The 13,253-nt window shown below is 41.7% G+C and overlaps 1 protein-coding gene across 1 annotated transcript in view; it reads left to right on the top strand.

The window, feature by feature from the left end:
• Positions 1-13,253, top strand: part of LOC149718035 (cell adhesion molecule Dscam1-like) — a 111,593-nt gene that overhangs the window by 65,865 nt on the left and 32,475 nt on the right. The window contains exons 9-14 of the mRNA XM_089837027.1: positions 955-1,113; positions 5,256-5,543; positions 5,689-5,808; positions 5,892-6,077; positions 7,003-7,150; positions 8,348-8,496. Coding sequence (XP_089693153.1) covers positions 955-1,113; positions 5,256-5,543; positions 5,689-5,808; positions 5,892-6,077; positions 7,003-7,150; positions 8,348-8,496 — 1,050 coding nt within the window. The remainder of the gene's footprint in view (positions 1-954; positions 1,114-5,255; positions 5,544-5,688; positions 5,809-5,891; positions 6,078-7,002; positions 7,151-8,347; positions 8,497-13,253) is intronic.

Raw genomic sequence — 13,253 nt, 5'->3', positions numbered from 1 at the left:
GAATTGCTCGTAACGACCTTCTTTACTTCCGAATCTATCCGCGGAAGTAGCGATGATCGGCTTATTAATTTTTTGCAAATCGTTTGTTTTTGTTTTTTTCACTCGTGTACGAGCAGCGGCTGGTTCTAAGAATTTCTGGCCAAGGTGCCTAGCTGTACCTTTAATATAAACGTCACCATCTTGTCCGTTTATTTTTCGTTGCTAGCCTGCAGGACGAGAGTGGGTGGATGGAGAGGGAGGGAGAGAAGAATCCAGAGCCATAATCGCCGAGATTACATCGATCCTTAAGAACTCTTTTTAGCACTCTGCGATATTTTTTTCTTTCTTTCTTCCTCCATCTTTTTCGGTATACTCGCGGAGTTCATTTCAATTTAGAATTTCGACAAGAGCGACGCCGAGGACCGTCTCAGGACTGTATTAACACTTTCTCGTAGTGATGGAGCCGTGACGCGAAACTCCCGCGTTGCACAATTAGTTGAAACGGATTTCATTTTCTTCATCCTTCTTATTTTTAATGTTTTTTTCGTTTCCCTTCCTTCTCATTTTCCGAGAACACTGTTACCTAAGAGTCTTCGAGAAATCCATTTCAAAAACCTCTTTTTAATTCTTTTTTCTTCTTCATCCCTTCTTACTTTGTCTTTGAATCTTCCGGGACTTGTAAAATTTCAGCTGTTGGAGAAAAATAATCTATTAGAAAAGAAACGAGATATTCTCTCGCTTCCGAGTAAATACTTTGTTTTTAAAGCGAAACAATCCATTTGTTGTATGTCTACTGTAAATTTGTGTATAATTTAAAAAGAATATTGAACTACAAAATGCGATACACTCTCGGGTATTTAAGGCGAGGAGTTTGTAAAACTGTTTGCTTTATCATCCGAGGTCATCACCTTTGATGATGCAAACACCTGGAAGGGAGACTTCTTTTGACGGTATCTTCTTGTTATATTTATTTAGGTCAACACGACTTGCCAAGATCTCAACGGATCATTGACCATAGGAATGGCTCCGTAACGTTGGTTCAGGCCGTAAAGGAGGACGAAGGATGGTATCGATGCGAAGTTAAGAGCGGTCGTGGAGAACGCGCTCACGGAAACCTTTACCTGAAAGTAATCGGTAAGCGATACTTCCTTATTCTTACTTTTAGTTGTAGGTAGAAGCGGAAATGTACTTCGTCTTCTCGGGATTGCGTGTCTGGCTCCAAATTAGATTGTAATTTTTTTCAACAATAATTTATACCTTAGATGGGAATTTTTTTTCTCGTTCGTGTCTGGAGATTTTTTTATTTTCAATTTCCATCCGCCTCGACAGCTCTTAAGCCTTTTTGATTTTTGAAAGAGCGAGCGAAAGAGACTATTTTACTTCAGATGAGAGAATTTGAGAGCGACTCGAAATTAGTCTCTTAAAGATGGAGAGGTTATTTTTAGTTTTTCTCCGAATAAAGTCGAAGTTTTTCTTCGAATTTTTAAAGAAGGCGTATTTCAGGTATTATATCTATTTCTTAAACACTCGCGTACACTTTCGTCTCAAATTTCTAAGAAAATCCGTTAAGACGTAGAAAGAGAAATGAAATCGTTTTTGATAAAGAAGAAATATGATTCTATTTGTCATTTTCATCAACTTTTCGCCACAGTTTCGTAACCTTCAAAGGCAACTAAATCTCATTGAGAAATTGCTTTTTTAAAGTGACGCGCAACGACTTCTAAGATTGCGCGAACGTATTGCAAACTATACTTTTCCGGCTCTAATACCGTTGCTCAAATCCACGTAACCCTTACGTTGAAGAACATTAAGAAAGACTTGTCTATGTCAAACTGAGGATAGGTTATAGCGGCGAGCGATCTTGGGCCAAGCTTCATCCCGGCCCTTGGCCTCGATCGCGTCCAGCCAACGTTTTCCAATTGGATAGTTTGCCGAAAAATAGACATTTGCCGTGGACTTATAAGAAGAAGAGGGGGGAAAGAATAGAAAAGTCTTAGGGATGAACTTAAATAGCGGCGCGTTTAGCACGCTCGAAGGAATGACGTAATCTCTATCATCGAAAACAGTGTAGGGTGAGAGAGGGAGGGAGGGTAGGATCTTTGCCCAAAGCCCGGCTGCGTGCTCCTGGCATTTTCTTTACAAGAAAGGAAAAGACCCCTAACCGAGAAAGCCGGCTTAGGTTTAGGTTTTTCCCGAGCTTTTATTTGTAACGGATAGTGTAAAAGGACGTAATATCCTACATCCCAGCATCCTCTCCTCTTCCACCGCATCCCTCTCTCTCTCTCTCTTCTCTATAGTTCTTTCGCTTGCGTACCCCCGACACGAGCTCTTCTTTCCAGTTTCAACGATAAAATCGTCCTTTCTCGCGCTTGTACCAATGAAATCCAACCCCGAGTTTTACTCCTTTTTCTTATAAAGGGACGTTGATACTGAAAACCAATTGCTTTAGACCTCGTGACTACGTTTAGAAGAGTATATGAAATTTCCAACTGAAAGTACTTCTCGGAAATTTTACCTTAATTCGTCATAAAATCTTACCAATTTAAGTTGTTTTTTCCCTAAATGTGAAGGTCGAAATCATTAGTGTCATCCTCCCTTTGAAGCTTTGTTCCTTTCCCTGGATAAAAAAAAATTGTTCTCGAAAGTCGAAATTCTCCGGAAACCGAGTCGAAAGCCTATTATTTCAGGCTGGCTATTCTTACGAATTTCAGGACGAACGAGTCTCGGATATCCTCGTTTATTCGTCGGCGTCTGCACGAATCTGCTGCCCCCCCTTTAATTCTAAATACGCTCACCCTTAGAATTGAAAAATACCATAGGCGGCTTTCTATAAAGATTACGTATTCTATCGTAACTTCAATCAAACTCGCTTTACCTTAACCCTTTCATATTCAAAATCTTTTAATTTTTTGCAATTCTCGACTGAAAGTTAACTTAAAATTCCAAGATCATCCTCCGAGGAATTTGGAACCAAATCCGAATTTCGTCTCCAGAGTGTAAGATAGGAACGAATAAATGATAACCGTAATATATTGTCGGTTTTACGTTCGGTTCTGTGTTTTGCCGAAGAAATATTTCGATTTACTATCGCCATTACTCGGGATATGAATATAGAAAACTATAATCTGGCCATGTTCTCGTTTCCTCGGAGGCTGCAGTCGCTTTAACGGTTTGACCCTTATTGGCGCGTGCACGCTTCGTTCGAAGTTCGACCGCGAGTTAGAGAAAGGGCCTGGAAAAGCTGAGGACGAATCTTTGCCTGGATGCGAATACTTGACTCTTCGCTTGACCCTTATAAAGATACGAGGAAAGAGGGAAGAGGAGGCCTCGAGGAGGAGAATCTATCTCTTGATGCGTACTGTTTTTCTTCTCCTTTTACTGTTGTTCTATGTTTTGGGTCCTCCTTATATTCGAGACGAGTAAATAAGCGAAACGCTCTTTTGCTTTTATTGACTCGAGAGAGGAGATAGGGGCGAGTTAGAGCCTTCTCGGCACGCGATCCCATCTTGCTTATAGAAGGTCGTTATGGTGTTAGACAGCCCCTCATCCTACCCCCTCCACCACCCCCTCTCTCTCCATCTGTACGTCCTATTCTCTCTTGGTTTTCCTCTTCTCTCATCCAACGTCACCTCTATCTGAACTCGCGGGGCTTTTCTTTCGTTTATATTCGAAGGCGGAAAACAAACCTATTTTCTTTTTTTCCTCTCTCTCTCACTCGTTTCTGCTCTAGGTCCTTTCGGGTTGACCAGAGATATGAATGTAAAGACCCTTATTGCGCTAGACGTCTATACTCGGCCTATATCCCCTCTCCCTCCCCCCACCCCCTTGGCCAAAAGTCTCGGAAACGAGCATCTTCGAGCTCTTTGTCCGTTTTTAGTTTCGTCCAGAAAAGATTTGGGTTAGATACTCCTTATCCGTGGCACGCGCTAGAGCTAGTTGACCTCGAGTTGGTGTACTTCGAGAGGCGATAAGGGGATATCCCTTCTAGAGTGTCTTGTTGTAGTAATAACGCCACGTTTGATAAGGCGACTGACTTACCCGGAGGGCACCGTCGTTAGATTCGCGAGTTACCCGCGAACTGTTCCAGCTGGTCCAAATGCGCAATTATAACATGACGTAAAATACAAGTATGTCTGAAACGTACGAGAGGGTGAAACCAAATTTTTGGGGAATTTCTTGTTTCTCTTTATTGCCCTTTCTTCATCATCTTCGTAGTTTTCTTATTCCTAGCTTCCCCCCCTTACGTAGTTGTTTGGCGAAAAACAAAAGTAAATGGGATAAGACGATACGAAAAGAGACGCTGGTCAAGCTTGGTTAGGGCCAACAACGCTCACCCGGAATGGGAAAGACAAAAATAGAGGACCAGCGTTATGAAAGAAAGAAGAAGCGCGACTCGTTTATGTATACGGCGGAAGGGAGGGAGGTCGACATTTAGAAGTTCGTTTTAGCTTACGTTAACTAAAGTAGTTTCGGAAGAAAGACCGTGGATAAAAAAGAAAGGGTAGGCCCCTGTGATTTATGGAAGGCGGGTAAAGCTCTTTTGAAAACTATGCTCTCCTTCCAGTCTTAATGCTCCCCCCCCCCACCAACACCCACGCCTCCTCCTCCTCACTCATTCTTCTTTATTTATTAGGGAAGATACGCGTAAAAACGGGAGCTCATAATTTTCCAGTCTTACTACCTACATACCTTTTTTTTGCAGTCCCCTTTTAAACTATCCCCGGAGGCGTAACTCTTTCGCAATTTAAGCGACATTATAGTATCGTAAATAAAATCTGATAGCAAGGTATTTCACGATAAATATGAAGGTTTACACGTTTTTGAGCGTAAACGTTACGGATATCATACGCCAGCCCTTGTTACGAAATTTAAGATGTTTTGATCATTTAAAGGAACATTCCGCTAAAGGAGTAAATAACGTTTTTAAATTCGTAGGCAATTCGAACCCAAACTCGTACAAGGTTTCGTTCCTTCATTTTTTACTCAATGGATGGTTTTATTTTTCTTTAAAGTTAAATAATTATTGCGATAAAAGAAAAGAGGAACGCGGAATAGAGAAGCTTTTCTTTTTATTAAAGCCATTTTCGAGGGCCAACTCTGGGCCCTATTCGTTCTGGCTTTTGTAAAACGAACTGGTTCGTTTTCGGGCTTTCGCGCTAATGAACTGAGTATAGGGAGCGCTCGGAACAGCGTGGAAAATCGTTAGCGAGTTAATTAGGGCGGGAGTGGAGCTCGTTTAATCTTAATCAAAAGTGGTTTCCTTTGAATTTTCGCAGAGAAACCGGTGATAAATCCGTTCCTTTTTGGCGGTGATCTGCGAGAGGAGATGAGGACGACGGTGGTGTGTAGCGTCTTAACGGGCGAGAGGGGACTGACGATCGAGTGGCTCAAAAACGGACGCCCCCTCAAGTTGATTCATCCCGAAGCTCAAGTGGCCTCCATCGGTGACTTTACCTCTTCCTTGACGCTGAACGGCGTACAAAGACGTCATTCCGGAAACTATACTTGTAAAGTCACTTCCGGTTCCGTCACTTCCGAGTACTCGGCTCGAATGAACGTCAACGGTAAGATATAAAGATATATATACGTCCTAACAGAGAGAGAGAGAAAGAAACTTTTTGACCGAGTCAAACGATTAAAAGTTCCCCGAGTGCGTTCCGGAATCCTTCTTTCCTAAGCGGTTTAAAACTATTTATCCTTTATTAATAGCCAGTCCGAAATGGGTTAAGAAGCCTTCCGACGTGGCTGTCATTCGAGGAGATAGAGTGGTCTTGGATTGCAAAGCGGAAGGAGAACCGGAACCAGTTCATCGATGGAAACATATGCAAGGTCTCTTTTTCTTTCTTTCGTTTTCCCCATTTTACGCCCCATTTAGTAAATACGTTAGAAAATGCAATATTTGCCCGGTTTAGGTTCTAAAAACGGCGCGGTCAGCTCCGAATTTCGAAGCGTCGTTAGCAGTCCTCATATGCACGTTTTGGAAAACGGTTCCCTGGTCATCACCGAAGTTGAAAAATCCGATTCTGGCGCTTATCTATGCGACGTTAATAACGGGATCGCCCCCGCTCTCTCCGCGGTCGTCGAAGTGTCCGTCAAAGGTGAGTGGCTATTTCTTTTCGCAACTTCCGGTTCCCTTCGATTCTTTTAATTAGTGGAATGCCTTATTACTTTCTTAAGGAGGTTCTCTATGGCGAGAACCATTTGTAAATAGCCACCGTCTTATATCTTGAAAAAGGCTTTTTTTATTATACTTAATAGCCTAGAAAGGATATTGGGTTACTCCTAACGGATCCTTTTAATTTGGGTTGCGTCGAGGGACTTTGGGAAGAAATTGTCGCTAAGTGCTTCTCCGCCGCTACTGCACTATGTCCTTTCTCCTCCTTATTCTTCTTAGCGGGACTCTTAAAGTCCGTTGAACGAAACTCCGTTAAGATTTAATGCGAGCTTTTATTTTTGTCCGCGCCGGTTTGCTCCGACTCCCAATAAGTCTCGTATAAAGTCCCCCTTTTCTGGGAATAAAACTTTTCGCTAATGCGTTTCAATCGCCATGAACTATTATTTTTATTAGCGTTGTTAGCGTTTTAGGTCTCCGAACCCTTAATAGAATAAATACTGTCCGCAACAACAATAAGATTAGGACGTAAAATTCGCGTCCTTTTCTAGACTTAACGCCCCCCCCCTTCTCTGGAGAATCCAAAACTCTCTCTTAAAAACTCCATTTTCTTTGCCAAATCTTTCATAATACAGATGTAATAAAAATAGAGGGTTTTAAAACTGTTCCGCGAAGAAATGAGGCTTTAAAAAGATTTCGCCGCTCGAGACAGATCGTAAAGGAAAAAGGGTTGCTTGTAAACCCGAAATTTTTATTACTTCAACTGTTAAACAAACAATCTCCAGGTTCTCGAGAGATTTGTCCCTGACAAGAAGCCATAATAGAGAGTATTACTTGGCTTACGAGTTAATTAACGTAGTGTAATTACCGTTCGTGTTGGTGACGAGAGTTTCTTTTTCTTCCAAGTGCAGTGCCTCCATTTTTCAAGAAATCCTTCGAAGTGCTAACTGTCAATATGTCTTCGAACGCCGCCATGGTTTGCTGGGCATCCGGTGATTTGCCCATTACCATCACTTGGGCCAAAAATAGACGACCCATCGATTACAACAACAGCCCTAGGTGAGCATTCCCCTCTTTATATTACGGCGTTCCAAAGACAAACTCTTGTCCAAACATTCGATTCAGCTCAAATGGCAAAAGAAAGTTCTCGTTCGGACCACAAAAAAATATGTAGCGAGAATTCTGCGATGAAACTGCATGCATTTCAAAAGCCACTCATATTTTTTAAAGTCAAACTGGAATGACTTCGGACTTAGCTTTAGAAAAAGAAAAACGTTGAAAGCCTTTCGCTGTTGCTACCGCCAACTTGTTAAACTTAAATCGTGTCCGCTGGCTGCAGTTTTTCGTTTGAAAGATGTCCTAGACATAGTTGGAATTTTTCAGGCCTGCCCCCCCCCTATTCCAGCTTTTCCTACCATTTTTTATGGGGACAAAAAATTCCTAGGCTATAATGAAAATTAAAAGAAAAAGGGGTAATATTTTTGCCACCTCGATTAGGCGAACTCTTTTTTTTCGGTAGATAATTACCCGTCATTCTTTAGTATTTTCTTCTTTTCTCCGGGGGATAGTCGTTGGGGGGAGGGGGGAAGCGGCGGCGGGATATGACAGGACATCGTGTAATTGCCTTTAGCTTAAACCACCGAGCATGGAAAAAGCGATTAGCCACGAGACATTCGCGGGCCTTCCTCCTTTCGGTCCGTTCGTTTTCTTTCTCGCTGGGTTAAGCCTATAGGCTCGTCCTTGGAAAGCCGCGCGGCAACAGCTCAAAACCGAAATGTCTGTGGATGAACGAAAACCCCCCAAAGGAACCGGAAGAAGACTGGTCCCGATGTAAAATCCCACGCTTATTAGTTTAACAACTTTAAATATTCGCATTTTACTTGAAATAAGTAGGCCTAGCGAAGGGATATAAAAGATGAGGCGGAAAATGGCAGCTGATAAGGATTTGTTGGTAGCAAAAGCGACAAAGCTTTTTCTTTCACGCGCTTTGACTTTCCTTAATGTTTTTATTTAATTGAGCATGCGTAGATACGATATTTAAGTAATCCTTTACGTACGCTCTCGCGAACTAGAAAAAAACTGCCCTCAAATTCCAAAAGTAATTACCCTCATTTTTCCATCAGTGGGGAAATAAAAAAAAACGTGTTTAGCGCTTAGCAGAGCCCGTGATCTCATTAACGGCTTGTGATTTGAAAAATTTATTATACTTTGTTTTTTTCATTAATTTAAAATGGAGGGTGTTGCTTCTGTACGCAGATTCGTTCTTCAAGAATTCCCCGTTAGTGACGGGCTGCGTTCCGAGCTGTTGATTAATCAAGTGAACAAGATGGATTCGGCTCTCTTCACGTGCGACGCTTCCAACGAATTTGGACGCGAAGAACGCAGCGTGCATTTCGTCGTTGAAGGTAAGATACTCCTGTTTCGTTATTTTTGTCGGGGATGACGCGTTTTGACTCCGGGGAATTGATTATTTACGGGATCATATTTTCACCAAAGGTAAACTTTAGGTAAAACTTTCGAGAGTGTTTAATTTCGGCGAGCGCGGCGATGATATAGATGAAACCTTTTTAATTTTACCTTCTCGTTTAGCCTTAATTAAGTATGCAAAGTAGATTTACCTTAGTTTGGTCAATCCGGTTAATATTTACGGTGGTTTAAATTTACGCGCCAGGCCTCGATTAATAGCGGGAAATTCCCTTTGGGGTTGAAGTTCGTTAATATAAAGTTTCAACACAGACTCTAATCAAAATATTTGCCAAAAATAAGCCGGATATTCGAGTCCCGTATGACAATAGGGTGTCCTATAGGCTCTTCATCGACGACTCGAAATAATCTGTTTCTTAAAGTAATTGGAAATTCCCCGTCTAGGATTGGGAAGAGGTGATTAGAAGTAATTGAATCCTTTTAATGGAATGGTCCACCGAGGAGAGAGAGAGAGAGAGTTTTTAACCCTTTTTTATTTCGTCTTAAGAGGTTCGTAGTTCGGGGTTTTAGTTTACCACGATGAATGTAAGAAAGTGGAAGAAACGTCGTCATTGGAAAGGTTAATTCTAGTTTGGGAAAGAGGAGACGAGACGAGGGGGTCTATTTTTACGATGCTCTTTTCTAAAACGCCCTTTATCGGACTACGGGGACGGTAGCTCGGCGCCATTTAACCTTTCTCCCTCCGAGAAAGTACTTCTTTTAATTCCTGCGAGAGAAATCTCCGAGTAGAAAAAAAGGGGGGGGGAGAATGACGTTATAGGTCACGGTGCCGTGATTTCTCGGCCACTATAAAAAGGATAGTACCACCACCACCACCACCACCGCGACTGGCCGCCGAGAGATATACTCTTGAGCCTAAACTAAAGTTAAGAATGAGTTTCGCCGAGCGGAAAACCACCGCTTTTATACCATTGCGAAAAAGCTTAAAATACTACTTCGAATTAAATCCTTAAAAGCCAAGTCCTTGAACTCGACGTAAATATCTGGTTGTTGTGGGAAGCTGCCAGCTTATAAAATTATAGTTCTTTTATAGGCTATATCCGATTCTCTTCCCCCTCCCCTTTATTTTTAAACCAACCGAAGAAAATAGCTCTTCAAGATTAGAAAGGATTAAACAAACCGTAGAAGAATTTCTTTTCTGGCAAATGGATTTAAAGATAGGTTGGATTTCACAAACGGCCTTGGCTCATTAAAACTGGGAGAATGGCTCGAAATCCTCTCACTTGGCTATCTCCCTCTCTCCCTCTTTTTTTTTTGAAATAGCATCCTCCCGGTGGGATCGGCTCCTTAAAAAAAAGGAATAGGATGGGGTTTCGATTACTTCCCCATTCGGGTCTTTAATTCTGTTTCAAGTCAAATGAGGGTTGCGGTGTAATTGTTCAGAATATCCCCAGAGACGTTTCCCGCCAGCAAAAATCCCAACTAACGAAAGATTATTAAGCCGAAGCTATTGGATGACGTATTCTTCGCGTCATTTAGAGTCATTATAAAATCCCCTTTTTGCAAGCAATTAACTAACTTCGGTTGAATCTGTTTCTAAAACTGATAAATATTCTCTTTAATTCCGAAAGCCATTTCATTTAAAAAGAGATAGGGCATGATGTCCGACGTTTTTAAATTCTACTTTCTCTTAACCCTACTATATAATGTATTTGGCTATCTGAAATATCGCGTATCTTTCGCAAATTCCCGAAAAGAATTAATAACTTCGAATGAATGTTTTTATCGCGATTAAGTTCAACCACGGTTCAAGTACTTAAAAATATGAGCGAATAATAAATAATTCTGTGGCATCTTAACGATAATGCGGCGCTTTTAACCAAATTTGAATGAAAAGTCAAAGCGGGCGGGGCGTGCGGCTAATTACAAATTGGGAATTTTAAAAAGGCAACTTGTAGGTTCGTGTTTGCGGTGGTACGTGGAAGCGTGAGTCCCGTGATTAATTACTAAATTGTTTTGTTCCTATTTGTTATGAGGGACGGGGCAGAGACCAGGCGACGCCGGCCAGACTCGTCTTCTTTATTGGAATTATTACCGCGCCAGTACCTGCCTGTGCAGAATAATCGTTCTTCCTTCGCCCCCCCTCCCCCGCTCTCTCTGGGCTGACCAGACTGCGCGCGTGACCTGAACGCCAGTTCAACTTTAGCATGCACACCCCCACCAAAACCAACCTACCTTGCTAGCTTTCCTACGGATCGAGTAACGGGTCATATGATAGGAGACTGTTAAAGGTAGAATTACATCGAACTCAGACGGTATCAGCCATTAGAATTTCATATGTAACGTTTAAGGAAATTTAATTAAGGTGTGCCAAATCTTTATCTTTACAATTTAAGATTGGCTTATCGTTTTGTTGGCGACTCCTCGCGTGGGAGACGCGTTCAATTCTGCTCCTAGATGAATGTTAGAATTGCGGGATGGAAACTTATTTGAATAAATGTTTCATAGGACGCGTTATTATTCAGTCCCAAGCCTATCTAAGCGTGCTATAGGAAAGTTAAAAGCCACAACGATTAAGGGTCGGGACGCGTTCATTTTTACAAGGGACCCTCGAACCCGCTACCCCCTTTTTTTTCTCTTAGGATTTTATCCAGCTCCTTTTAATTAAAGAATATATGGCGTGGCCATCTGCATTTAACGGCTCACTTCATATTATTCAAGATTTAACTATTAGCGCCCCCCCTAGCTTTTTTCATTCTTTTTTCTTCTCTTCGGTTCTCATACTTTTCTCCGGGTTTCAATGATGATCGGTCTTTTTATGGCCAGGAATATAATTTGCAAAAGTTACGCCGTAGAGAATTTACTCCATTTTGATCTCTTAATGACTGAAGGGTGCCTTTTTAACCCTTGAACGCGCTCCTATTAGCCTCTCCCCGTGCCCCTTGACCCCTAGAGAAGTTTCTGTTCACCCTTCTTGCATGGACTACTTGACTTTGAAAAAAACAAAAATTGTTCTAAGTCATATTACCTTGATTTTAGTTTAATTACCACTTTTAAGAAAAGATAATTACGATACGGGTTAATCTATGTTTAATTTAAAGTCGAACGTTAAAAAATGAACTCGGCAGGTCTAGACGCCTTAATGGTTTCCAAACTCAGTTTGTTTATGCTAATCGTACGTACGTAAGAGAGATGGAAAACGAAAGAAAAAGTTTGAAAATTTTTCAATTTCTGCTAAAAAAGATTTATTTCGCAAATGTAGTTTTTTTATTTTTTCATTGAAAAAGATATACGAGAGGGGAGAGACAGATATTTCGCCCCGGAACTTATTTCAACTCTGGTTCTTCTATATATGGGGGTGCGCCTTATCTTTGGCGAGGTCTCTACTATGGCATGAGCACCACCGTTTTAGGAGCGTATCTGAAAAGAGCGGCGCTTGATGGCGGCGGCGGCTTTCTGGCTGGCTTTGGCTATCGCGTCACTCCAATCTTTTATACGTAATTTATTTGCCGATATACCTCTAAACACACCCTATTAATTTTCGGAGGGAACCGCTCCTTATCGAAATCATGGTCCAACTTATATAGTATACGAGCACCCGTAAAAAATCTCCCGAAAATTGCTTTTCCCTTCCTGCCACGGACTATATAGTCTTTTGACTCCGAAATATAGGTATAGATTTATGGAAAAATATATAGAAAGGCATGGCATGCCACGCAGCGTCGTCATTGATGGAGGCTCGAATGGAAAAATGCAAAAACTGGCGTATCAACGAAGCTTATGTAGTGCCCCCCCCCCGAATGTCATATCGACGAATATATTTCGTCTAGCTTCACTATATGAGAGAAACCAGCTTAAAGGTGTAGTTTCGTTCAAAATTTTATTCTACATCGCTGTTTATCGCGCGGCGTCTTCCCGAGCCTTGGCCCCCCCTCGCGAAGATCTTCCCTTTAAAACATGGTCTTGCCCGTTTCGCCCCCCCCCCCCTTCTCTGAACCTTCAAGTTGCGAAGATTTTTTAAAAAGGGCGCTATCCTTAAAAACTATGCGCCAACTTTTTGCTTCCGCCAGAGAAAAGAAAAAAAACGAAGAAGTCAGGGTGCGAGAGGCGAAGTAAAATTCCTGAGCCTTGGTTGTTGATATTGCCATCGATTTCTTTCTATGGCTCTCCGTTCCATTCTCACTCTCGCCTCCCACAATGTTTTTCATTTCATCCAACGTATGACGCCCGGGAATCTAAGTCAGACAAATACCGCCAGCTACCGTAGAAACAAGTCGGAAAAGTCGCCATGTTCTACCTCAATCCTAGTTTGATTTAAGAGAGATTGCCCCTGGAAGTTCGTTTCTCCTTGAGCATTGGTGTGTGGCGGGTGAAACATTTCTACAGGCGCTGGTACAAAATACACGCGAGTATTTACCCCTGGAAGGTGGCTTCCCCCGGAAGCTTTTAAAGCTAGCTAAACCCGATCCTGTCGAAATCTGAATAATTATAAAGCAGTTATATAACAATTATATCAATTTGTCGGAACTTCCTTACAAGAACAATTCGCGAACATGTCGAATATGAAAATAATAGAAGCGTTGCTAAGTTGAAAGAAAAGCTTAAATCCCTCTCGTTGGCCTCGCAAAATCGATTTTAATATCACTTCAGAATCTCGCGTCTTTTTTTTCTTTCTTGTTCGTTCTTTTCTATTTTCGTATTACTTTATTCCGTATAAAGCTATGGATTTGACTGCGAT

This window comes from Phalangium opilio, unplaced genomic scaffold (assembly GCF_054372755.1).
Source record: "Phalangium opilio isolate 3A_F unplaced genomic scaffold, DU_Popi_V2 ptg000003l_1, whole genome shotgun sequence".
Taxonomy (NCBI): domain Eukaryota; kingdom Metazoa; phylum Arthropoda; class Arachnida; order Opiliones; family Phalangiidae; genus Phalangium; species Phalangium opilio.
Note: the sequence above shows the minus strand (reverse complement) of the source record. Positions and strands in the feature narration are given on the sequence as shown.